Consider the following 26,076-nt stretch of genomic DNA (forward strand, 5'->3'; position numbering starts at 1 on the left):
TATATTAATAGGGTAGATTTTTTTTAAGTTTCCGTTATTTTGTATTTTTAAATTGACCTAACGGACTTTTTAAACAGTCCACCAACGATATTCGATAAACTGCAAACAGGTGTTTTTAGCAGAGCTGCCAGATCTGCAGAAAAGCGAATGCAACCGTGCCAGCTGCTAATCATAAAAAGCGCAAAGCGAAATAATAAAAAGCAAAAACAAGCGTCGCGACTCGTGTTTACAATAATTATAGAGCCGTAAAGCGTTAAGACCAATCGAGTTCCAAGTCCAGATAGAGAAAATCGGGTGGAACGGTGTAAGAGCACCTTATCGGTCTAGTTGCGGCTTTGTTTACTCCCTTATCAAAACATATATGTAAAATGTATATGTTCCCTATTCACCGAGTTTAAATAGAATACCATCCAAACCAACAGTGCGTAAATATTAGTGCGAGTGTAGTGTATGGCATTTATGTTTGCTGGCATAAATGCTTTTGCCTTCTTCGAGGAACTGAACCGAACGGATTGTGCGGAAATAAACAATCGGAAGCCAAACAAGGGCCGCCTTTTCTTGGTTTTCCCTTCTGCGACTGTCTCGGATGTTTATGTTCGGTCACCAGTTGCTCTCTAGGAAGCTATGCCCTCCATTTCACGCCTTCGCCTGTCGTATCGCCGCAGCGAAACCCCCGAGCCCGGCCTCCTAAATCCGTGTAAGTAATTCCACACCTCAAGCCGTGCAAGTTCTAACTTCTGTAGTTTATAAGCTCTGGATTCTCTCTCTGCCTGGAATAGAAATAATCTGTGTATTTCTGTATTTGCATTTTGTTATTGCAAATTAATTGCAAAAATATATATATTTTTTTTTATTCCAAATGAGTTTTTACTAAGACATATTTTTAATGCTATCAAAAAAGTTATATTAGTCATTGTAACATACAAACGTCTAAGGGGCTTTTTGTTCAAGATAGGCCCACAAATAAATATGTTTGTACTACATTTGCTAAAATAACTATAATGATTCAGAGGTTACGCAAACTGAGATGTGTAAGCATTGTTAGTTTATTAAACTTTGGATTGACATTATTCTTTGTAATCCATTCAGAAAATACAATTAGCATAAACAGTCTGTACAATTATACAAACTACTTTTATAAATTCGTGGAAAACGCCCCCTAAAAATAGAATTTACCAGCAAACGTTGATAGAACCTTGGTGAATCTCGGTCGCTAACAATAAAACGATAAGATTACTATAACTGCACATGGATACCAAGTCTACCCCACCGTTTCCATAAATACATAACAAAAAAAAAAAAAGAAAGAAAAAAAAAAGTAAAGTTGGCCCATGAGGGGATCGAACCCGCGACCTTCGCGTTATTAGCACGACGCTCTAACCAGCTGAGCTAATGGGCCGCGGTGACTCGATGCGGCCAAGAGAAACTTAAGTTGCGGGAACGAAAAGCACACGCAGAGGCAACAACTACTTGCCCATGGAAAATGTAAAATATAAACAGTCGCATTTTCATAGTTGCCCAATTTATCTCGTAGTTTATTTAGTGCCTGGCGTGGCCCACATTCGAGCGGGTATTCCTGAGCGACACATATACAATTTTAAAGAAAAACTTTTCATGGTCCACATCGGCTGTTCGGCTAAAAAGGGCTCGGGCCCGAAGGCGGCTGTCCTTTCCCTATTTCTCGTTTCCCGTGGAGGATCCGCAGTTGGCTTTTGACTTCGGTTCGGTTTGGACGTGTTTTTTTTTCGGCTGCCGCCAGCAGCAGCAATTGTTTTGCCATTTGCCGTGGGAAATCGTTGAAAGGCGGCCCCGTCGTAATCCCGCTCCTTTTCGTACCTTCCGCAAAATTACGGTGCAGCGTAATTCGAGAGGTGTAAATACTCAATTTAGCACTGCAGTCGGGACACTTGAAGTCGCGAATTGCAGCTCGATAATCTGAAGGTTTCCGCCGTGAGCGACGCTTTAATTATTTAGACTGTCACAGATTCATGCCAGGAAGATTGATTCCACTTGAAAGTCTATAGATACCCGTAACTCCGCCGACCAGATATGCGTGACAGGCAAACAATATTACCCGTAAATGTCAGAACTGCAATGAATTTTTGATGTATTAGCTGGAATTCGGTGCTTTAAAGTCGTCCGACTAATGGCAGCGTCTCCGTCTCCGTCGCCAGTTGTTCCGGTTCTCAACACCTGTCAGAGTCAAGGCCCCCGAATTGGGCATGGGAATTGGAAATTGGGTAAGGAGACGGCCATGGAAGCACCCACCAAGTCACAGGTTGAGCGGCTTACATAACGAGATTGGGGAACGATTCATAGTAGTAGTAGTGCCACAAGTGCCTTGAGAGTGCCTGCCGAGGCTAAAACCTGACCAAAAGTAGTGCCTTGGGAGTTAGTTTCCCCTGCTCTCCTTCAAGAGAAGCCCTCGAAATGTCGGGCAACTACCAGCGCCAGAGCCTGGAGCTCCGCAGTCCGGACCACGGATCCGTGGACGATCCCGATGGACGTTTAAGGAACCTTTCGGGCTCCTCGGCCAGCCAGCGAAGGCGCCAGCAGCGCGTCGCCCAGCAGCGGCAGGACTCGTGGTTCCGTCACTCGATGCCGCCGGCCATTAGCCGGGACTTCGAGTCCCTGGAGCACCTGACGCCGCGCGCCTCGGACGGCTTGGATGAGCAGCTGGCCGCCTCCGTGTCGCATAGCGTTCATAGCGGCGGCAGCGTTACGCTGTGCGGGCCCACGGATCATTCCAGCATCCACCTGAACAGTGCCAATAGCAATCTCGGCTTCATCGACTCGGACACGCCTAATACGCCGGTGACTCCGGTCTCGGGTCTGCAGCCACCCGCCTCGGTAGCCACGTCCGCAGCTGGAACGCTGTCCTCCCGTCGACGGTCGTCCAACCGCAAGGATTCTAAGGGCTCCATTCTATCGCGACAGAGCGGCAGGAGCCGCGTTTCGGTCCTGGCCCAACGGGGCCTGCGGATGACCGCCTCATTTCTGCGAAGGAAGCGAACTGAGTACGAAGGTGAGTTGGGATTTTGGGGTGTGAGAAAGGTAGGATTCCCAGGAATCCCTGGCATTCCATAGGCTAGTCACCATCTGTAGATGCTGCTTGTGGATGGGTTGGGGCATGGGTTCTACTCTCTGTGTCGCCTCTCCCTCGACGTTTTGGATCAATACCGTTGGCGCCCCGTCGTCTGGAGCTCGGTGGAGCGAGGGTGCGGTTTTTCACTGCCATTGCCGCCCGGAGATTGGTTTGCCAACTACTTTATTTGCTTAGATACCATACTTTTCGATTGCCATGTTCAATTTAAGCAAACATTGGTTTAAGACATTTTCGAATGCTTGTGGTTTAAACAAGATTAGCGAGTTATGGGTTTAGCTAACCAAATGAGCTAAATGAACGTACATTTTCTGGTTTATAAATTTGTAATCGCTTTCATGCCTTATTTATTTATTCTTTAAAATAAAATTTAATCATTTGTATGTTTCTGGATACTTTAATTTTCGTATTTCCTTTTTCAAACCATTTAATTACTTATACTGAAACTACAAAATATTTATCTGTTATTGCTAAGAGAACTTTACGAATAATACGACTTTTGCTAGTATAAACAAACGTAATAAATCATTTACAGAAGGATTTGCAAGGCAAACTTTTCCGTTGGGCTACAATTAAATTCAGTTAAATAGGGCAATTAAAAAAGTCACTGCTTTAATCATACGTGTTTGCAAGGCAGTCCCAGGCATTCTTTTCAAGAAAGTGTATATAATTTATTGTTGGCTATGCAATTTACAATTGATAACGACTATGGAAGACTAATAATGATTAGATTAGATGATTATTTAATTTATGTACATCCCAGAAATGCAAAGATAACTTAATTAATGTCCACATACAGTCAAAACTTTCATTGTTGATACCAACGTTTTATTATTATTTTAATTGTCTTGGCAAAAATTAAAAAAAAAGCTTTAAGCTTAGGGTTTGAATTGGTCAAGTTCCGTTAAAGGAAGGGCTTTAAAATATAAGAAAGGAAAATAGGTTGTAAAAAATGTAATAAAAAACAAAATTTAACTGGAAAATTCCCTTTTGGCTCTTCACTTAAATTCAAAAGAGTAATTCTAAAATGTGCAAATGGAATAGACAGGGATTTTATATGTCATTCGCAGCCATGTCACAGATATGTCACCCGATTGTACTGGGCGTTGAGTATGCAAACGCTGTAACTGGCTTACCATTGTGCCGCCTCCCCGGTGGCCCGCCGGATTTAAAGGCCCCCGAGCAGCCCGAACGGCAGCCAACCCCTGTGGACTGACCCAGATTGCATGTTCGAGCGGCGTGGCCCACAGGAAGGGCACGTCCTGCTGCCGCAAGTGAGGCATGTGGGGATGTGGGGACTAAGGACAGAATTCACAAGTCACTGCTGTTGAGCAGTCAAATGAGCGGAAGCAGCAGTAGAAAGGAAAGCCCTGCCAGCTGCAGTACGAGTACGAGTTTAGTTTTTATTGAGCTTAATTTAAGCTAGACAGTCTTCTGGGCCTGGAGCACCCAATCGCGCAGCTCGGCCACGTTGGCAAATACGCCGGGATAATTGGCGAGGGCGCACTCGCGACCCCAGGAGACGACGCCCACCAGCTGGCCTCCGGATACCAGAGGTCCACCAGAGTCACCCTGGCAGGCATCCTTGTTCGCCGCCGCCGCACAGATCATGGTGGCCCTTACAAACGAACCATAGCCATAGGTGGAACTGGCGCACTGCGTTCGTCCCACTATTCTGGTGTCCGCATAGAGCAGCGTTCCGGAGGAGGAGCCACCCGTGTAGGAGGTCTTTCCCCAGCCTGAAATGCTGGCCGCCGATCCGTGGGCTGGCGTTACACTTGCCATCGCAATGGCCTTGATGGTGGAGCCAAAGGTTAGCTTAGTCTGCAGACGCACTACACCAATATCGTTGACCTTGGTCTCGGAGTTATATCCCTCGTGGGCCTTCATGGCAGCCGCCTGAATGAGGACTCCCCCATAGGTTCGCTTATTGGAACCCGCTCTAATCCGGAGATTGGAGACCGTGGTCGGGGAGTCCAGGCAGTGGGCGGCGGTCACGATGATGTTGTTGCTGATAATGGAACCGCCGCAGAAGTGAGCCCCTGAACGCTGAAGGGAGACCTGCCAGGGACGATCCTCAATAGAACTGGCTATGCCGCCCACAATCCGGCCATCCTGCGGTGATTCCAGGCCCAAGGGAAGGACTGCGCCATTCGTGATGGCCAACAGCATGGCTAGAAAAGTCACAGTCAGCAGGAACATGTTTGTAATAACACTCTTCGACTTCGGCTGGCTAACTAACTGCCCTCGGAGGGCCTTTTATAGCCACGCAATTGGCGATTACCATTGGGCATTGCCCGTGCGGATAAGGGAGTCAAATGACACGGCCATATATCATCCGTATCAATAGCTGATTGCCCGGCAGCCCATCTTCAGGTGCTGGGAGGATTAATATACGTACTGGTTATCGATTTGCCAACCGATTCGGTGAGATAGGTCAGTTGCGGGGCTTACACTTATCGTTAGAATGCTTGTTTTGACGTCCCAAAGGGGCCATAATCCATTGTCCTCCATCTAGCTGGGCCTTACCAATTGTAAATATTTCAAATGCAGATTACTCCTTCCGCTGCAGCGGCACACAGAAAACATTGTAAATTGCATGCCCTCTTACGTGCTTTGAGTTGAATCGAAGGCCAGAATACGTCGTAAGCAACGGCTCTTAATGCTTTTAATGCGAACACACAAAAATATAACAACATAAGTACAAATCATGAATAACTCATTGGCCATTTGCTCCATTGCTTCCTCGGCAATCGGCGGACATGGGAAATGCATTAAAAACAACTGACAGGCAGGACATGGGCAGCCATTTATTCCCCAATTAGGTTAAAAGTGTCACGTTCGGTTAACAACTTCCGCTTGTGGCCTGTGTTTGTTCAGTGTTGCTTTTGCAATATGGCGATGGAGTCATAAATTTGGCTTAGTTCTCAGTTCTTCACGAAGCAAGTTTTTGACTCTGGCGGCATACTTCGTCGCTGGAAAAAAGCATACACAAATCAATATGGAAAGGCGGCTTTATTTCCGTACTTACCAAGTCGTTGTCGGACATCAGGTGTCTCGTGCATCTGGTCAAGTTATCCGAGTACCAGAAGTACTCCACCACCCGGTTGAAGGTGACGTTTTTCGTGGGCTTCGAGACCTCCTCCTTGACGCCATCGCCTCCTGCTCCATCCAATTCCTCCTCCTTCACGATTAGGATGGACTTGGGCAACGAGCTCGACGGCTGTTCCTCTGACATTTTTTAATTGATACAAAAATATACAAATTATAATACGTATTCTTTGTTTTGAATCTGACTTATATAGTAAAGCAGGTTTGATTGCTTACACAGGTTAAACTGCTGTGTTGATACTAAAGCTGTATTTGAAGGTGGTATCTAATAGATACTATCTATCTTCATAATAACAACATGTTGAAAATATTACACACATTTTTTATATAAATATCTTTTATTTTTTTGCACTTTGATTATACAATTATCTTGAATTTTAACACAAGGGTCGGCAAAATTAGAATGTAAACTTCTTCAGCCAAAGTCTTTATTTCGCTTTTAAAATTGCAAGATTTCCATGTTTCCGCAGCTTAGAACCCCTTTGAAACATGATAATCACACTTATTCTTTCAAAAATTCAGTTATTTTCGGTACCCGGCTAAAATTTGTATTATTTCTTTCGCTTAAAACGAAAAAAAATATTTGTCAGAAGTGGGATTCGAACCCACGCCCTCAGAGAGGACCAGAACGCTCATACACTTTCGTTTGGAAAGCAAGATTTCTCAACCTTGAGTCTGGCGCCTTAGACCGCTCGGCCATCCTGACACTTGATTTAGGGCCGGCCCAATATGTGTCCTTAAGTAACACCATGGGAATCGGGGATAAAGAGCAATAAATAAGGATTTTCTCTGTTTGCAATCTATTGTCTAAAAGCATTTTCAACTCGTTGCGCAGATAAGATCGCTCAATAAACCGTTTAGCTTGATTGGCAAAGCAAATTAAGATACCCCACACGCGCAGCCGTTGGGTAGCTGAAAGGGCGAGTAATTCAATCATCCTTGATGGCAAATTGAATTGACATTTCACTTAGCTGCCCTGCAAGAAATAGACCACGTTAGATCATCCTTGTCGGCTTTATGTGACATCACCGCAGGATACTCGGTGCCCTAACGTGCACGGCATGAGATAACGTTAGCAGCCGTCCATAATTGGGCTTAGCTTATCTTGGTTTTCAACGAAAAGCTTGCGGGACACATTTTCATCAAACCTATAGCAACTTTTTAATTTCCAAAGTGCATTAAAAAAAAAAGTATGAGCAAAAAATTCATTCTGGCCCATGAGGGGATCGAACCCGCGACCTTCGCGTTATTAGCACGACGCTCTAACCAGCTGAGCTAATGGGCCATGTATTTGGGGCTGCCAAAATGCGTATTAATGTAAAGAGCTGAGTTAACAGCTCTGCTAGGCATTGCGTTTAACAGTTTCATGTTATGTTATGAGGAACTGTTATACCATTTGCAGAACTGTTCTCATAGTGTTATACATTCTGTATACACGCTCACAACTAGCGATTCGGACGGCCGATTGCCATATGTCAGGATGGCCGAGCGGTCTAAGGCGCCAGACTCAAGATGTTGAATCTTGCTTTCTGAACGAAAGTGTATGAGCGTTCTGGTCCTCTCTGAGGGCGTGGGTTCGAATCCCACTTCTGACAAACTTTTTTTTTATTTACAATTTGAAAGCATAGAGCCTAATATTTTCTTTTTACGCGTTTATTAGTTTAGTCAAATACTTATAAATTTTTTGTTAGAAATTTTGATTTCATAAATTCTATTCCTTGAGAATGTGATCGTCACGACTTTATAACCTCTCTTAAGGGTGTTATTGTTATTGACAATATTATAAACTCATAAAATCATTAAACCAAGAAAAAAATATATTTTTTTCTTTAGTTTTTAAAAGACTAGTGAGTAATTTTAATTGTAAGTTGATATATTTTTCGTGACGAAACCAGAAGAATAAAAAAAATCCAGTTCAAGAAAAAAACAATGATTATTTTTTTCTGCCAAATCTGACTCTGACTTCCTTTGAATTTTGCTTGCTAAATCATCAGTCATTAATCAAGGACGAAATAATATTTTTTAACGGGTTGACCCATGACTCGTCAATTTATTAAATTTATTTATATTTAAAGTGTTTTGCTTTAAGTTTACCAAGTGTGAAGAATTTGAGTAGTTATGTTTACATATGTTTACTAATAAAAGTTTTAGTTTTAAACTTTAGAACAATAAGCTTTTGTAGCTGAGATTTCCTTTTGATTTTTGATTTTCAAAGTCAGTTGAGTAAGCTTTCTCCTCTAGAACGCCTTTTGGCAGCCGAACACACATGGCCCATTAGCTCAGCTGGTTAGAGCGTCGTGCTAATAACGCGAAGGTCGCGGGTTCGATCCCCTCATGGGCCAGTCTGATATTTTTTTTTTTTACCGTTTACGATGCCAAAGGATGATTATCTTTGGGCTTGGTCCTTAGACCTTTCATATCATTTGTCAGCCTGACACTTGGCCTTCCAATTCTGACATCCAGATGTGTGATAACTAATTACAAACCGTGTTGCGTGTATGTAAATCTTGATTAACCGTTAAAGGGCAGTAACAAAGGGCGACCGCCAGCTAAAATTGATTTCTTGAGCGGTTACTTCCCGCGGTCTGGCAACACACCGCCGCCCGCTAATACAAAAATCAAAATACGCCTCACCCCACAAAGGCAAACACTTGATGTTTGGTTGCTCTGTTGCTTCGCCACTCGGGGCTCTCTGCTCATTTGTTCAGCTTTTCAGTATTTCACTATTTCAGTCGCTTTTCGAACCGCCGAGCAAAAAGTCGTGCTAGCGGAGAGACGCTTTTCGGACCGGTTAACGAGGTCGACGTGTTGAGCCAACGCGAATTGTTACTGACAAAAGTAAATACTGGATATCGGATATTTAGCCAGCATGTACGACACATTTCTACGGTGATCTCAGTGATGCACAGTCATCCGAAACACACAAATCGCTTTCGGATATTAGTGACGGCATTTAAATAAACCCACAAAAACCCGCGCCGTGAAAGGTCAAATGTAATTATCCGACTATACTCGCTGGGACATTTGTTGCATGGACAACAACCACCTCCGTACAGCTTGTTTCATATGCACGAAAATTAGTGGCACCGCGTCAATTTATCGTTTGATTTTCATATGCTATGCTATGCTACGACCAATGAAGAGTAGCAGCTGTATAATCAAATGTACGAAATGTACGGTCACAGTGAAAGAAATATGTTGGGATAACAGTTCCATATCTATGATATCTATAGATTTAAAAATTGAAAAAAATGAATAAAAATGTGTTAACAAAATACAGACTTTTTAACAAATTTGCATATAATTAAAATAAAATAAATTCACAGCAAAAAATATCAAAAAAATAAAATATTTAAAATTTAGACTCCAAAGTTTTGAAATAATATTTTTTAGTTAAGTTAGTTTATTTTTATACCAGGCAGAGTATTAAGTTAGTTACCCGTTGTGGGTGGTACACTTTTCTCCATGTAACAACAACAAACCGCGTGGAAAAGACAATTTGAAAGCGTGTTTTATTATCATCCACTCATTGGCAATGCCATGGAAAGTCGATTCGCTTTCGCACTCTCTGGCACTCTCTGTTAGCTCTCTCCCGATCCTCTCTATGTTAAGTACCGCTCTTTCTGTTGTTTTGCAACTGCAATTGTTGTTTATTGTAAATTGTAAATGCTGTTCAGACCAGTTTTCTTAGCCATTTGTTGGCGTCATCGGTTGTTATACGCTCTCGATTCGCGACTCTTTTCCCTTTTATCGGGCATTAGCCGCATTTGCAGTTGCATGTGCGAACTAATTTACTGGTAAATTGCATTAGTCCCACGGAAATCGAAGGGGTTCGTCGTTTCGATCCGTTTAGTGCCTGGCGATATGTCATTATTATATCGGTGCGCTGGGAACCAGCAGATCTACAGACTCGAAGGTAAACACCAGTGAGTCAGTTCGTCACCGTTGTGACACATATATACCTTCTATATGTCTATAGTATAGTTAATACCCAGCTGATCTGCGTCCCATTGGTTGCCAAAAACCGCTGCTGTATAGAAAGTTGTTTTCTTTTATTAATTTTCGTCACTTTTGCTTTCATTTGCCAAACTCAAATTAATTAAATGATGGGCGAAGGGAAAACAACAAAAAATGTTGTGCTAAAAATACACGTAAATTAAAATAAGTGACTTGACAATTTCGTCACGCTGCCCTGCACTTTCCATGCAGCTTTGCAGCTGGGAAAATGAAGGGGTATGCAGCTCTACTTTGAGTCACCCCGCACTTATATAATCTAGCCTGGCATTACTGTTCCCTGAACTTAAGTACGGAGGAGGTTTCAAAGAATGCGGGCTTTTGCCTGCTGGGGGCCAACTAAACAAACGATGACACAGTAACATTGGTCGTTTGCCAATAATTTTCTATTGATTGCCTGTGGACAACAGTGTCGTCTAGAGGATCCGACTTAAGAACCCCACGCCCCCAAAAGTGGTGACACCGTTGAGTGTTATCTGTGTGTTTTGTATCTGTTTACCTTTCACAGATAAGCACTACGAGTACAGACGTGCCTCACTGTATCTCCTGTATCTCTGGGTGCCTCAAACTCATTAGTGCTCGGTCATAATTATCACCTCTCTTTAGGGAAATTATTCCCCAACTCATCGCCAGGCGAGTAGTAGTAGTAAACCGTTCAAGTGCAGCCCCAATGTTTAATTTAAGATCCCAGGCCTGCGGGAATTACGACAGCCATATAATTAGCTCTGTTTGGGTACAGTAAAGATTTATCTTACGGTATGCACTCCCTTTTGGCATTCGGCATTCCGGCGGAATGTTGGATTTATATGAAATCCACAAATAAGTAAATTCGCTTGGAATGAATCCAAAATACCTACTTATTTCTATGTCTATGGTGGTATTTTTAGACGCCGTCGCGGCTGGCCGAATAAATTTTAATAGCGTCGCAAATATGTATATATTTGTAGACACATATGTTTACGAGATGGATCTACTTGAACCGATTTACGTCAGACTCCATGGGGAAAAATCCAAATCTGTTTTCCTTAGATCCAACTGCACCCAATGAAAACCTTTTCCCATTAATATTAAAGACTAATTTCCCTCCGAGTCCAATTGAGTATATCATTTGGTCGATTTTCCAGGCCAGGTGTAATTGCGTTTGTTTGTTATTTGTAGTCGGCATCAAGGCCATTCGGAGTTGATTACAGGTACTTACATGTGCTCGCAGAATGCAAGGCATTTCCCCAAGAAACTGGAGCAATCGATAAACCCCAACGACCCTTGGCTGCAGTCGCCATTTCAGGAATCCAATTTCCAAATCCCCACACGTGCACCAGTGCCACCGGAAAATCCTTTGACAATCGAACCCCGATGGGCGTTTTAATGACTCTGCGGGTGCCATAATTCGGTTTGTTGTTGTTGCTGGGGGTGACCAGCATATAGTTATGGCCGGAAAACATGTAGTACAGTGCACGCAAATAGAAAACTTCGTTTATCACTTGGTCAGCGCAGACAGCCCAAAAAGGGCGCTTCGTTAGCTTCTGATTTCCGAGGTCGATGCTCGCTGGTCTATTATACCCATCCAACCACCCACGACCACGCCCCTAAACATACGTATTTTAATTTCCTTATGGCCGTCTACCTGTCGTGTTTACCTGACGGCACGAGCCGAGCTTCCTGGGGGAACTGGCCGTTGGTTAAGGCTAATTAATCCAAGGTAAATTGCACAGACACTGAATCAAAGCGGTTAGGCAAACAGATTTAAAGATTATCATGTGTGCATATCCTAATGCCATTTCTTTTTTAACTCAGTGGATTGTTGATGGGTTGGTTGCGTCCGTTCTTCACCTAATGACAACTAAATTACCTCCTCAAATGGGCAGTAAATCAATATCTGGCCTTCGGAAAAACAGCAACAGAAGTGACCCTCAGAGTAAAACATTTTTGCATTTTTGTTTAAATTTTTTTTTAGCGGAGTTTTTTAAATGACCCCGCATAAAATATTTATATTTAGTTTATGATCTGAAACATTTAAAGAGAACATTAAAAATGATTTGATACAGGGCATTTTACATTGTTTTTTGAAAAATAAAATAAATTGGTTTGCATTTATTTATAAATTCAGTATTGATTATTCCATTGTATTGAAAAGCTGTTCTGAATTTTTCGATTATAATTTCGTGTTAATAATGAGAACAATATCAGCCGGGCTTTCAATCAGAATTTAAACAACGTTCACACAATTCCCTACATTTTGTACAAGTATTGTATTTTGTTTCAATACAAAAGATTGAGTGTTTCTATACAAAAGATTAAGTGATTTAATTAAAATGATTTAACAGTCAACTTCTATTAAACGCTGTAGTCTCCAAGTTGTTGCCGTGTGCAGTAGCGCAGCAAGCTTTTGAAAATCAAGCAAAAATATGATAAAAATCGCCAACGTCGAATTAAAATGACAGTTAAACGCAAAATCCAAAGTGCAATAGAATTTCGCGATTGCGAAAAGTCTCGGCGGTCCTTTGAGTGAACCCACTAATTGAATCGTGTCGTGTCGCAGCAGATAAGATCCGGCAAGTGAGTGGAGAGTGCAGAGTGGGGGTAATTGCAGTCGTGGAGCCATGTTAGAATGGCGGACTCCGGCAAAAACGAGAGGGACGGACACAATGGAGCGGGCAGCGACCGCAGCCACGCCCAGAATGGGCGCAACGGACACAGTCAAGGACATCCGACCGCCAGCCAAGTCACCTTCGGCGCCCAGAGCCTGTGGCCAAGTATCCGGAGCTGGATCGGCGGTGGTGTGCGGCGGATGAGGAGCCAGGTGCTTCGGCGGACCGCCACCACGGGTCCAGAGGTGGCTCCGCCCGGTGAAGGAGGCGCACCTCCATCTGGGTCACGGCCGGAGGACAGCGATCAGGCTGCCCCATCCAGGATCGTGCCTGGGGTCACAGAGACTGACGGCAGCAATCCGCATCGAAGGCTGAACGAACCAGTGACCGGGGGCAGCAGGCTGTCACTGAAAAATCTTCTAAAGAAAACCGGACTCGGAAGGAAAAAACGAAAAGGTGCCTATTTATTCTATGATTTTTTTTTTAAACAACCTATTCGATTTTCTAACTATTCGTAACTTTTATGTAGTAAAATTTGGCTCCAAAAAATTAATTTTTTTGGAACATGGAAAATTTTCTTAAAATTTTATTCAGGTCTGTCTCATAATTCTGAATTGGGGTCACCAATTCGAGCTCTACAAAACGAAACCAAAGTAAACGGAAGACGTCAGCAATAAGGCATGTGGTATTATAGTGAAATTCTCGGGGTTATCCCGAAATTTCGTTAATAAATTTTTTATTAACGCACGCTTATACATTATTGATAACATTCCAGTCGCTGATATGACCGTATTGAGTATTTTCTGAATTTAAGTGTATATATTTTTATCGTTATTATAAATTACTAAATTCCTAGAAAAAAAAGGAGAACGATAATAATAAAAATGCTTTCACCAGAAATATTTTAATGAAATATGTTAGCAATTGGTTGCTAGACTTTAAAAATATTTTTTACGAAACCTTTAACGAATGGGGATTATGAAAAAGTAAATGGATTGACTTTCGAATAACATGTAAGGGTAGTTTTTAGGTCGACTGTTTTCTAAGTGTCCACAAGCATTTGTCTTATGGCGCAGACGCGCTCTCTTCGTATTCCCTTTTCTGCTCTCCTCTCCGTCGTTTCTCACCTTTTGTTTTGCTAACACCTTTCGCTTTCGCTTTTGCTCTTGCATTTACAAACCCCCCTTTCATTATCTCCCCGAGTGGTACGCAATGTTTTGGGTTTACGATAATTCGCAAGCTTTATAAGCTCCTTTTGGAATGCACTACGCAGCTTTGGGGATTGGAAGTCTGAGCTCAAAGGGGCGCCCAACCTGAGCGCAAAGGGGTTACCACCCCCTCCCCCCGCATAACCCATCCCTGTTGTCCTTTCTGGGTCCTTCGAGCACGTTGAAATTTTATTTCAGTCGTAGTATCGGAGCTCAGGAGAGCGCACGTAGTAAAATAAAAGTTCGCTGTTGAGGTGGAGTGCTTTCTTATAGCACACTATTATCTACCTTTGAAGTAACTGTGAACAATCGTTTGTCAATCAGTGTCAAGAAAGCAGTTACCAAGGAATCAACGTCTATGAAACCGAATTCTTATAAATCAGTGAGCTAGTAGCATATCACGTGCTTAACGCAGTCAACTTAATTGCGACAAATCGATACCCGAAACGGAAGATAAGTGGAGGCACGTTGCCAGGTGATGGATGTGAAAAAGTTGTTCGCCCAAGATGCTAGCCAAAAACAAGAGGGAACGTTATAGTCGGATGCCCCGACTATCAGATACCCGTTACTCAGGTAAAGGGAGTGCGAGGGAGATGGAGATAGAGATAGAAAACGTTGATCACGCATAACTTTTTAACGAATGGTCCGATTTGAAAAATTTCTTCTACATTTCGATAGGTATTGATAAACACAATAAAACTGCATTTTTACTTTTCCAAAATATTAAAATTTTTAAAATCGTATATAAGCGATGGTGGGCGTTAGAGGGGGCGTGGCACCATTTTGAAACAAACTTGCGCTGCGTAGGAATTCCTAGAATCTGCATGCAAAATGCCAATCTTCTAGCTTCTATAGTTTCCGAGATCTCAGCGTTCATACGGACAGACGGACAGACAGACAGACAGACAGACGGACAGACGGACAGACGGACATGGCTAGATCGACTCGGCTAGTGATCCTGATCAAGAATATATATACTTTATGGGGTCGGAAACGCTTCCTTCTACCTGTTACATACTTTTGCACGAATACAATATACCCTTTTACTCTACGAGTAACGGGTATAAAAAGCTAGGAAACCACTCTGAATAAATGGTTACAAAGTGTTCCAACCAAATACCATACCTGCCTGTGTGTATATGCAAATGCATGCCACAGAATCCCCCGGATGGGATGGAAAATGTGTTTTCTTATACGCAGTGATTGAAAAACGGGAGCGCAGGCGCCATCATACTCGGCAAGGAGCTACTCTTATACCGCTCGACGCAACGGTCACGCCCACTTGTGGCTCGTTATCCTTGCTGTGCCAGTGACCAGTGACCAACTGCCCTCCATCCTGGGGTTTCCCAAGCGGAATCAGGAGGAGACCGCCGGCGAGAGCATCGCCTTCGTGCCCGTTGGCGATTGCGACTCTGGATCCGACGAGCTACCCGGACCCGAGGAAGAGGAAGCGGAAGAGGAGGAGGACGAGGAGACGGTGGAATCGGTGCTAGCGGTGCCATCTGGGAATCGAGCAGGACGCTTCCGCTGTGCTGCGTTTTTTCGCCGGGTCAAAATGGACTTTCGTAACGTCTACAAAGCGCTGCGCATCCGTTGGAGTCGTAAGTGTCGCAGACTTCAAAAATATTGCAACCAATCTTCAATATGTTTTATAGATTCCCTTCCAAAAATCTTAAAATAATTATGATTTAGTCTGTGATAAAATACAGAAAAAGTATCTTATTTAAGGAATTTTTTATAACTTTTGTTCAGTCGCAGCAATAGTTATAAGTCAGCGCTCTGAAGTATCATATATCGGGTCAAGCCGTCAGCAACATTATCAATGACCCACTTATTGGCACAAGCTTATTCTGCTGAATTGTAACTATCCGGGCTTGCATAATGCATAATAACCGACACTTTTGCTTTATACCTATTCTGTTACCCTATGCACTTTTTACCTATAAATACCGTTAAGTTTATACAATAAAATCAGTAACAATTTTGACTCCTACAATCAAGTTGTACTCATTCTGCATTCAACAGAGGCTGTCGCTCTAGTCTTCAGATCCTCATATGCAATCCTTAGTCCAACTGGTTCAAGTTCTAGTTGCGACGACTTTAGGCAGACAGTTTATGTACTGTATGCCAGGCACCTAAGCCAATCAATAAACAACTTTAAAAATAAATCAACAAAAAAATCCCAATTTGAAATACAACTAGTAAAAGATTAGAATGCAAGAAGAAATTATAGTTACCCAGAAAAAGCAGGGAGTAGAGCTTTATAATTTTTGCTGACTTTTTAAATGTTTTTATTGATCAATTTTGATTGAAATACATTTAGGCAATTCAATACGAACTCGTAAGAAGTGGAGAATCCATTCTCAAGCAACACAATCAATAACTTTTCATAGCAGGCTGGTAGAGCCTAGCTCCAAACTTCTTCCCATCCAAATTTTCAAAATTCTCCATCATGCTGGTGAGCTGCAAGAAGATTTGTCCGGTGAAGAGACTGGTCAAGGAACTCAAGCAGCACCACGTCATCCCGCGTCTGCTGGCCTGCAAGCCAACGGAGCTGATCACAGTGCTTTATCCCTGCAACATTGATATCAAGCCGGGCATGACGATAGTGATCAACGAGGTGCTCAACCGTCCGATCATTCGGTACAAGGCCGATCCGGAGCGTTTCTATACGCTAATGATGGTCGACCTGGATGTGCCGCCGGACAATTACTCGGAGTGGCTCATCTGGATGGTGGGCAATATTCCGGGTTGCGACGTCGCTTTGGGTCAAACGCTTGCCGCCTACGACAACAAGCGGGCCATCGAGGGCAATAACATCCATCGCATCGTCTTTCTGGCCTTCCAGCAATATCTGGAGCTCGACTTCGACGAGACCCTGATTCCCGAGGGCGAGGAAAGAGGTCGCTCCACCTTCAATTGTCACAAATTCGCACGGAAGTACGCCCTCGGCAATCCGATCGCTGCCAATTTCTATCTGGTGGAATGGACTTGGCGGTGGACACCAACTTTTCTGACTGTTGAAGTTGAAGAATAAAATAATAGCTGTGTTTCACATATGTCTTTAACTTTGAAATTGTTTAGATGTTAAATTCAAAATATTTTACAAGTTTTACTAGCTAGAATTATTTTTAAGCTTTCCGACTGATTAATAAAATATTGCGATAATAGCTAGCCATAAAAATAAATTTATAGATATGCCTGATATGCAGACTTTCATTCAAGTATACTATTTTATTATCTTTCCCGATTGCTATCATAAATAGTAGCATTCCAAAGATAATAAGTAATCAGCCATAATATGCTGTTAATAGAAACCTCGTTGGTCACAGTATTAAATACCGTTTAGCTTTTTTATTGTTACCCTTTTGATGACACCCTATTAACCACCCTTTTAATGGATACTTTCAGATGATGAGGACTTCACCTCGTCCGCGGGGTACGATGCAGATGATGGGGAGAGGCGTGTCATAAACCTAAATGGGCCACAGCCCACTAAATACTGTAATAATCGCATAACGACGGCAAAATATAGGTGAGTGGTATATCACTTATCACATATCAATTAGCCAATGACCCAAATTAGTGGATTTGAACCGAAATAACCGGCAATTTGTCTCTTTTGTATGCAGTTTCATTAGCTTTTTGCCCGCGTTCCTGTTCGAGCAGTTTCGGCGGTATTCGAACTGTTTTTTCCTGCTAATCGCCATACTGCAACAGATCCCGGAGGTATCGCCCACGGGTCGTTACACCACCCTAGTGCCACTGATGTTCATCCTCTCGGTGAGCGCCATCAAGGAGATAATTGAGGATATTGTAAGTATATTTAAAGAATTTTAAAAGAACTTTTAACAGGTTGACAAATTGTATAATTATTTTTAGAAACGACATCGTGCTGATAATGAGATTAATCATCGATTGATCGAACGCCTGGACAGTGGCGCCTGGCACACAGTTCGTTGGTCGGAGCTCACAGTGGGCGACATCATAAAAGTGGGTATCAATTCCTTCTTCCCCGCCGATCTGATACTCCTCTCGTCCAGGTGCGTTTCCCAAGTTAACCCCAATTGGCAAATATTAACCTCCGCTTTTCGTTTCACAGTGAACCGCAGGCCATGTGCTTCATAGAGACGGCCAATCTGGATGGCGAGACGAACCTGAAGATCCGGCAGGCACTGCCCGCCACCGCCGAACTGCTGGAGACGAAGGATCTGCAGCGACTGGAGGGCAGGATCGAGTGCGAGCTGCCCAACCGGCATTTATACGAGTTCAACGGGGTGCTCAAGGAGACCGGCAAGCAGTGAGTAATTAATGTATAAATAGCCGGTAATGAAATAGTTATATAAACACAGAAGCAAACAAACAAATTTAACGACATGTAAACACAGAAAGATACCCATCTTGAAACTTATTTTAGGAACGCCACTACACCAGTCAAGATTCTGTATTTATTTTATGACAAAAGGGCAGAAATATATTTCAATGGGGTTCAAAAATAGTTTTGATCTTGCAATAAATGCATTTACAAATATTTTAAACTAGAAGCAAACATAATACGTATTTATAACAATTCCTTTTTATATATAAATATCCAAATTAAGTAAAAGAAAATATCCTCAATGCCTTAATTTGTACATTTAACAAAACAATATTTGTATCTATTTCAGCTTTTATGACTTTTGAATTTGAAAATTTAATTTAATTTAAATTTAACAACAATAGTTTGTTTAAGAGTTTAAGACGTGGAATTATTCTTTTTTGTGATTTCAAATATTTTAATTAAATGTATTCGTATTAAATGTAAATCGTATTTAAGATTTTCTAAATTTTCAAGCATCTTTAGTCGCAATTTAACATATTTAAGCTATGGATTTACTATGCGATTATATATTTAAAATATGTTATTTTTACTATCATTGTACAGAACTAAGAGATACATTTCCCTCTCCGTTTTAGGCCAGCTGCTTTGGGCAATGATCAGGTACTGCAACGCGGTGCCATCCTGCGGAACACCGCCTGGGTGTTCGGGATCGTGGTCTACTCGGGCCAGGAGACGAAGCTGATGAAGAACTCCACCTCGGCGCCACTGAAACGCTCCACCGTCGACAAGCTGACCAACACCCAGATCCTCATGCTCTTCATGATCCTCATCTCGCTGTGCATCATCAGCGGCCTATGCAATCTGTTCTGGACGCGGGAGCACTCGGAAACGGACTGGTACCTGGGCCTCACCGACTTCAAGACCAAGAGCCTCGGCTACAACCTGCTGACCTTCTTCATTCTGTACAACAACCTGATCCCCATCTCGCTGCAGGTGACCCTTGAGCTGGTGCGCTTCCTGCAGGCGATCTTTATCAACTACGACATCGAGATGTACCACGAGCAGTCCAACACGCCGGCCATGGCCCGCACCTCGAACCTGAACGAGGAGCTGGGCATGGTGAAGTACATATTCTCGGACAAGACGGGCACCCTCACGCAGAACGTGATGGAGTTCAAGAAGTGCTCCATCGCGGGCTATGTCTATACGCCGGAGCGCACGCCGGAGGAGTCGCAGCTGGTGCAGAACATCCTCAGTCGCCATCAGACGGCCGCCGTGATCGAGGAGTTCCTGGTCCTGCTGTCCGTGTGCCACACGGTCATTCCCGAGCGCAAGGACGACGGCTCTATGATCTACCACGCCGCCAGTCCCGATGAGCGGGCTCTGGTGGAGGGAGCCCAGAGATTCGGATATATCTTCGATACGCGCACCCCCAAGTACGTGGAGATAAATGCTTTGGGCGTCCGGAAGCGGTACGAAGTGCTGAATGTCCTGGAGTTCACGTCGACGCGCAAGCGCATGTCCTTGATTGTTCGCACGCCGGACAACAAGATCAAGCTGTTCTGCAAGGGAGCGGACACGGTGATCTACGAGCGTTTGGCCCCGCAGGGTCAAGCCTTCCGCGAACAGACGCTGCGTCACCTAGAGGAGTTCGCCTCGGATGGTCTGAGGACGCTCTGCCTGGCGGTGGCCGACATCCGGCAGGATGTGTACGAGGAGTGGAGCCAGACCTTCGACAAGGCCTCGGTGGCCCTGCAGAACCGGGAGAGCAAGCTGGAGGATGCGGCCAATCTGATTGAGAACAACCTGCGCCTGCTGGGCGCCACGGCCATCGAGGATCGCCTGCAGGATGGCGTGCCTGAGACCATCGCCTCTCTGCTGGACGCTGGCATCTACATTTGGGTGCTCACCGGCGACAAGCAGGAGACGGCCATCAACATTGGCTACTCCTGCCGCCTGATCAGCCACTCCATGGACATCATAATCCTCAACGAGGAGAGCCTCGATGTGAGTGGTGTAGAGCCCTGCATGAATGGATTCAATGAATTATTTTGTATTTTTTGTTTTATATGAATGAATTAATTTGAATTTTGAGTTTGATAGAATTGAATGAATTTGAATTTTGAGTTTAATAGAATTGAATGAATGAATGGCATGAATTCCGAAATAATTCAAACGACATAATTCAAAATAATTTCGAACAAATTCAAACGATAATTTCTTTTGAAGAAGAAAGGGTCATAATTTTGTGATTAAACCTGCCTGAGTTTTATTTACTATGCAGTTAACATTGATTTGTTAAAAATTTTCCACTTTTTGTTCTCAAAAGTAAGCAAAAAAAAAAATCTGGCAAATTCAAAGAATTCATAAAAATAATTCATTCATTCAATTCGAAATGAATTAGAAAAACATTGAATTGATTTCACATAGAATTGAATTAAACAAATCAGAAATTTCATGGCATACTATGATAAAACAAAAATTGAATTATTCAGTGGTGTAACCTTGATATTCAATTCAATTTAATTCACATTTTTAAATTATTTTCCAGGCCACCCGTGAGGTGATCCATCGTCACTATGGAGAGTTCAAGAGTTCGTCGGCCAAGGACGTGAATGTGGCCCTCGTCATCGATGGCACCACTCTGAAGTACGCGCTCAGCTGTGACCTGCGCAACGATTTCCAGGATCTCTGCCTCCTGTGCCGCGTGGTCATCTGCTGTAGGGTTTCACCCATGCAAAAGGCCGAGGTGGTCGAGATGGTCACCCAGAGTACGAACGCGGTTACCCTGGCCATTGGCGATGGGGCCAACGATGTGGCCATGATCCAGAAGGCGAACGTGGGCATAGGTATATCCGGAGTGGAGGGTCTTCAGGCGGCCTGCGCCTCGGACTACTCCATCGCCCAGTTTCGCTACCTGCAGCGCTTGCTGTTGGTCCACGGCGCTTGGAACTACGCGAGGATCTCCAAGCTGATCCTGTACAGCTTCTACAAGAACGTGTGCCTGTACGTGATCGAACTGTGGTTCGCCCTCTACTCCGGCTGGTCGGGTCAGATCCTGTTCGAGCGCTGGACCATCGGCCTGTACAACGTGGTCTTCACGGCCATGCCGCCGTTCGCCATGGGACTGTTCGAGAAGTTCTGCACGGCGGAGACGATGCTCCGGTATCCGATGCTCTACAAAACATCGCAGAACGCCAAACTCTTCAATGTGAAGGTCTTCTGGATCTGGATATTCAATGCCCTGCTGCACTCGGTGTTCCTCTTCTGGCTGCCGCTGGCCGCCTACACGGGCGAGGTGATCTGGGGCGATGGCAAGACCAGTGATTACCTGATGATGGGCAACCTGGTCTACACGGTGAGGCATCTCCCTTCCTTACTTACTTACTTTCTTACTTACTTACTTTCTGCATTTTCAGTATGTGATCGTGACCGTTTGCCTGAAGGCCGGACTCATAACGAACTCGTGGACCTGGCTGACCCACCTGGCCATTTGGGGCTCCATAGTGCTGTGGTTCAGCTTCCTGCTGATCTACAGCCATGTGTGGCCGACGTTCAAGTTTGCCAGCAACTTCCGCGGCATGGACATCCAGTTGCTATCGACGCCGGTTTTCTACTTCTGTCTGATGCTGGTGCCCATAACCACGCTGCTGATCGATGTGATCTGTAAACTGTGAGTGAATGGGGATAATGCCACTGAATACCTGGAATCATATACTCTTTTACCAGGGTGCACAACACCGTCTTTAAGACTCTGACAGAGGCCGTTCGCGAGACGGAGATTCGACGCAGCGACATCTCCGAAGTGATGAACGAGCCGCGATCTTCGTAAGTATCGAAGCCATCGCCTTTCCGACCCAAGTAGTACGCTTTTCCTCCGGCCCGGAGGGTCCCCAGAACATACATAACCTCATATGTATTTAGTTATTGTTTGTCCAAAAACGAAACCAATCTATACTTTCAATTTGAATTGTTGCGCATTTGCTGAATATTAACTAGACCCCTAAGACGTTGATATTTCTACAAATCCCGATCCTACCAACCAACCCGAAACAAGGCTGATTGAACATATGTGCCTGCACTCAGTATCCTGCTTCTTGTAGTCGTTGCACCGATATCGAAACCTATCCTAGTTATTATTTAGCGTTCGTTTGGGTCATATATGCATTTACTTAATCCAAATCATTCCGTTGCCGCACTTCCACCTCCTCGAATTGTGTTTGTTGAACTTGCGATGTATGTTAGTGCTTATTACGTGAAACCAAAGTATCTTCTTGACTATTGGCCACCGAAAATTGCTCCAAATATATATATACTTAAAAGTGAACGCACAAATGTTAGCCCAGGAACCGTATCAATAAGGAAATAAATCGCAGACGAGGATAACTGACTTAGTATTAGCCGATAAATGTGTAAATAGTATTAGAGACTAGAGTAAGATAAGTTGTTGAACACCTTCTCTTCTCGTCATGTGTTATGTTCATTGGTAACCTCCTTAAATGCATACCAACATACAATACAAATCGCACAACTAGTTATTGTTAAATACGAGTTACAACTTATATCTAAATGTTATGTATTTAGTCTAGTTTGATACGCATTTTGTAGCAATTTTGAATGCAATTGAAATTTAAATACAATAAACAATCGGCTGTGTTGAGCTGTTAATAAAATCGGCGCATTAAACGAAACAAACACAATTTAATTGAGCTAAGACAGAACATAAAAAAACAAAAAAAAAACAGCCAGCATCAATCAGAATCAGATTTACTCAATGTTCGACCGCATCACCATGAGCAAGTATCTAATGAATTGAAATCCCTAAAATGTAATCTCTCTGTCTTCCTCTATCCGCCATCCTCCATCCCTTGAATCCATGTACCAATGTTCCATGCCTCGCAATCGATCCATGACCCCTTCAAAATCCCTGCACCCATGCGACGCATTAGTGACTCTGGTTTCGGATACGCCCTCGGCAAGTTGATACGATCCAGCCACGCCCTAATCTCGCACGATCAGCGCGCCAACCTGGAGTCGCGTTCCAGTGTGGAGTCGGCGAATCTGCGGGTGGAGAACCTGGAGCTGGAGGTGGACACGGAGCAGCAGCAGCGCAGCCGGCAGCGGCAGAAGTGGCGGGGCGGCCAGATGCAGAGTGCCAGGAGAAGCAGCGGAGGAGGAGGATCACCCACCACGGCCACTCTGCACATGTGAAGGCAAAGAAAATCAAATCGAATTATTTTACTAGTGTTATTCCGTATTAGTAATAAGTGAGCATTGTATAGTATTGTAATTTGCATTCCGAACGGGCCTATTTCCCGTCTCGCATCGCATCGAGTACCTCCTAAGAACTGTCGAATTCATATCGTATTTCCATGTGTACTATATATGAGCGGATTCTTTATACATCGCATACTGTATGTGCTAACCAACAACTATTTGCCAACTGTGATAGTGCCTAAGGAGTAGCCAGGTGGTTAGGCACGTAGGATAGGCCAATAATCAGGAAATGTTTTGTTTTTTGGGCCGTGTTATCATCATTCCCAAAAGGCTAAGTTAACTTATGTATTAGCTCGACATATAACGCATACTCTTAAGAGACTTGTCAGGTTGTAAAGGCGTAATCAGTCACCACTAAACAATCTATGATTAACCAACCGATATACATACTCATCCCAACGTTATTGGAATGTGATGGTACCCAGATGATATGTATTTATCAGTTTTGAATATATGTATCCCGCACCGTCCACCCCCAGCTCGCATGCAATTTAATTCGGCCAACGATATATATATATGTATTTGTACTAACTCTATGGCTGCTGATTGTTTTAATCCGATCTGAATACGATCTGATCCGATACGCTCTGCACTTATGTTGTATGTACCTATTATGTTTTATTTTGTATTACTCGACACCCAACAAAGCGACTTAACCAATAACACCCAACACCTACTCGCAGAACCCAAAAACACACACCCAACAATAACTAATCAATATATTATTTAATAAAAGTCAAAGAGTCAACAGCAAAATTCTGAAAAATGTTTATTTGAAATTTCTCTGAACGTTCTCTGCGTAAATGTCTCTGTGCGCAGTACCATGTATGCCTTGGGATCGATAATTCGGTGTAAGTAAATCGCAGAAAAAAGCCACAAAATCCATAACTACACCCACAACACGATACATATCACCCATATCACCAAGTCAAAGGGTTTTTTTTCCAGGCGGGAGTTTTAGGGGTGAATAGGACCTCAACCTTGTATACACTTTATGGTACGAATTTTATGATTTATGTAGTGTCAAAGATTCGTTGTAATTTTTATCTCCAGAACCGCATCGTATTCCTTTTATTTGCCAACTTTAAAGTATATGTAGGCTCTCCTCCATTTATTACGTATTCTGCATGCCCCTCAATTTGGTACACACCTCGTTGCTCATCCTGATTTGATTATACATATGTATGTATGCTCCTCCGCCCCAAAGCCCCTGAAAATCTCCGTGCCGTAGAACTCGGATTGACCTTGTAACTGCAAGAACTGTGTAAAGTGCTAACAATTCAAAATGGAAACCCATCCCCCCACCCCACGAAATTGAAACCAAACCCTTTACTAAACTGTAACCGACCCGCTCAAAAATTAACCCAACAGATTCACGGAAACGGCCCGGCTGCTACGTAATGTCTTTACCCGTCGTGCCAACACGAGAGTCGAAACGGATCTCGAGCTATCGCGTGAGTACCACTCAGTTCCAGGAATAAAAAGCCATTAGTGGTAGGACACCCAGAGCAGTAGGTCCGAAAACCGGGGATCATTGGGGGGAGAACTATGCAGGGGAGAACTACGAAACACAGTCACACATTACAGATACCACACATAACATCCCGAATGATGTGCCATACAAGATTCTAACTGACCTTATCCAAATTCGCAGATGGATATGCATTTTCCCAGGAGGAGGGCGGAGCTGTGCCGCAGTCTATCATTATACGTGCCTATGATACGAATCTGCCAAAGCCCGAGGGAAACTAAGCCGGAAATGCTGGGACTACGGATCTCACGGTGCACATGTATATAGGAAACCGCAGCGGAGCAACAACGTCAACATTTAGATTTCAATTGGTATTTAGACTATTCACCAGATCAGAGCACACTTCTGGTAGGCCAAACAGCACACACACACCACATTTATTCTCTATGTGTCTTACACTTGCAGTAGAGGCCACACAACATTGAATATCGCGCATATAAGTTTATCTGTCTTTGCTGTTATTTATTTTGTAAGATCGCGAAGAAAACATATTCAAGAGGCTAAAGTTCGGTCCTTCGTATCTGTCCTTGTCCTTGGCGCTGCTTTGTGATACGGATACAGACTAGCATTCTTTTTTAAAAGTCTATCTCTAAGTGAACTGTAAACATTTGTACCTACAATATGCATTACATTATTGTGAATTTCAAAAAAGAACATATTGATGTCGGCAAAGATTCTGTATTTTTCGGTCACTAAACCGCTGATATTCAAAGGAAATAAATCATATTTCTCGTACGTGATTGCTGGCTTTTAATGGGGAAGGGGAAATTTTTTGTTACTAGTTTTCTAGTTTGAATATATTGTTTGGCGCCAACTAACGATTGGCAGTTGAATAACAGTGTGTACACACTGGCAATTTGATTGTTTTGGGGTGGTCTGGCAACTTGAACCGAAAACCTCTGGCAGCTCCAGGACTTGAAAGT

At 43.4% G+C, this 26,076-nt stretch overlaps 4 protein-coding genes and 5 non-coding genes across 20 annotated transcripts; 4 read left to right on the plus strand and 5 right to left on the minus strand.

The window, feature by feature from the left end:
* Window positions 1–157: 157 nt before the first annotated feature.
* Window positions 158–25,893, plus strand: ATP8A (ATPase phospholipid transporting 8A1). 12 transcript variants are annotated; one of them, XR_011417741.1, is made up of 12 exons: window positions 12,596–13,272; window positions 17,436–17,559; window positions 17,657–17,840; window positions 17,907–18,067; window positions 18,127–18,324; window positions 18,981–20,352; window positions 20,897–21,703; window positions 21,765–22,018; window positions 22,075–22,173; window positions 24,994–25,076; window positions 25,277–25,501; window positions 25,559–25,893. XR_011417741.1 is itself a non-coding variant. In XM_070212160.1 (11 exons), exons 2-11 carry the CDS (start codon window positions 12,837–12,839, stop codon window positions 23,554–23,556), a joined length of 3,897 nt encoding a protein of 1,298 aa, XP_070068261.1. In that variant the 5' UTR covers window positions 8,950–9,297; window positions 12,768–12,836; the 3' UTR covers window positions 23,557–24,385. The 12 variants fall into 12 exon arrangements, 10 of the variants coding, with proteins under 10 accessions (XP_070068266.1, XP_070068261.1, XP_070068262.1 ...); XR_011417742.1 differs by having other exon boundaries at window positions 25,277–25,464; XM_070212160.1 differs by lacking the exons at window positions 24,994–25,076; window positions 25,277–25,501; window positions 25,559–25,893 and adding exons at window positions 8,950–9,297; window positions 23,295–24,385 and having other exon boundaries at window positions 12,768–13,272.
* Window positions 1,326–1,399, minus strand: TRNAI-AAU (transfer RNA isoleucine (anticodon AAU)). Its single transcript has one exon. It is a non-coding gene; the product is annotated as a tRNA-Ile (tRNA).
* On the minus strand, window positions 4,487–5,601 carry Ser8. The gene has a single exon (XM_017145575.3). It carries the CDS (start codon window positions 5,303–5,305, stop codon window positions 4,526–4,528), a length of 780 nt encoding a protein of 259 aa, XP_017001064.2. The 5' UTR covers window positions 5,306–5,601; the 3' UTR covers window positions 4,487–4,525.
* On the minus strand, window positions 5,743–6,406 carry LOC108060037 (uncharacterized). Its single transcript, XM_017145578.3, has 2 exons — window positions 6,135–6,406; window positions 5,743–6,078 (listed from the first exon to the last, which is right to left on the minus strand). Exons 1-2 carry the CDS (start codon window positions 6,339–6,341, stop codon window positions 6,031–6,033), a joined length of 255 nt encoding a protein of 84 aa, XP_017001067.2. The 5' UTR covers window positions 6,342–6,406; the 3' UTR covers window positions 5,743–6,030.
* TRNAL-CAA (transfer RNA leucine (anticodon CAA)) lies at window positions 6,799–6,920 on the minus strand. Its single transcript has 2 exons — window positions 6,883–6,920; window positions 6,799–6,843 (listed from the first exon to the last, which is right to left on the minus strand). It is a non-coding gene; the product is annotated as a tRNA-Leu (tRNA).
* On the minus strand, window positions 7,426–7,499 carry TRNAI-AAU (transfer RNA isoleucine (anticodon AAU)). The gene has a single exon. It is a non-coding gene; the product is annotated as a tRNA-Ile (tRNA).
* Window positions 7,689–7,809, plus strand: TRNAL-CAA (transfer RNA leucine (anticodon CAA)). The gene is made up of 2 exons: window positions 7,689–7,726; window positions 7,765–7,809. It is a non-coding gene; the product is annotated as a tRNA-Leu (tRNA).
* Window positions 8,483–8,556, plus strand: TRNAI-AAU (transfer RNA isoleucine (anticodon AAU)). Its single transcript has one exon. It is a non-coding gene; the product is annotated as a tRNA-Ile (tRNA).
* Window positions 16,392–17,098, plus strand: LOC108060036 (putative odorant-binding protein A5). The gene has a single exon (XM_017145576.3). The coding sequence runs from the start codon at window positions 16,477–16,479 to the stop codon at window positions 17,059–17,061; it is 585 nt and encodes a 194-aa protein (XP_017001065.3). The 5' UTR covers window positions 16,392–16,476; the 3' UTR covers window positions 17,062–17,098.
* Window positions 25,894–26,076: the final 183 nt, after the last annotated feature.

The sequence above is a fragment of the Drosophila takahashii genome, chromosome 2R, assembly GCF_030179915.1.
Source record: "Drosophila takahashii strain IR98-3 E-12201 chromosome 2R, DtakHiC1v2, whole genome shotgun sequence".
Classification (NCBI taxonomy): domain Eukaryota; kingdom Metazoa; phylum Arthropoda; class Insecta; order Diptera; family Drosophilidae; genus Drosophila; species Drosophila takahashii.

Excerpts from the sequence above, each read along its gene's own strand:
- LOC108060037 (XM_017145578.3), bottom strand. The coding sequence starts at position 6,341 with ATGTCAGAGGAACAGCCGTCGAGCTCGTTGCCCAAGTCCATCCTAATC. Across the intron at positions 6,079-6,134 it reads TGATGTCCGACAACGACTTG|CGACGAAGTATGCCGCCAGA; the intron begins GTAAGTACGGAA and ends GCTTTTTTCCAG.
- ATP8A (XM_070212160.1), top strand. The coding sequence starts at position 12,837 with ATGGCGGACTCCGGCAAAAACGAGAGGGACGGACACAATGGAGCGGGC. Across the intron at positions 17,841-17,906 it reads AGGAGATAATTGAGGATATT|AAACGACATCGTGCTGATAA; the intron begins GTAAGTATATTT and ends AATTATTTTTAG. Across the intron at positions 18,325-18,980 it reads CTCAAGGAGACCGGCAAGCA|GCCAGCTGCTTTGGGCAATG; the intron begins GTGAGTAATTAA and ends TCTCCGTTTTAG.
- LOC108060036 (XM_017145576.3), top strand. The coding sequence starts at position 16,477 with ATGCTGGTGAGCTGCAAGAAGATTTGTCCGGTGAAGAGACTGGTCAAG.
- Ser8 (XM_017145575.3), bottom strand. The coding sequence starts at position 5,305 with ATGTTCCTGCTGACTGTGACTTTTCTAGCCATGCTGTTGGCCATCACG.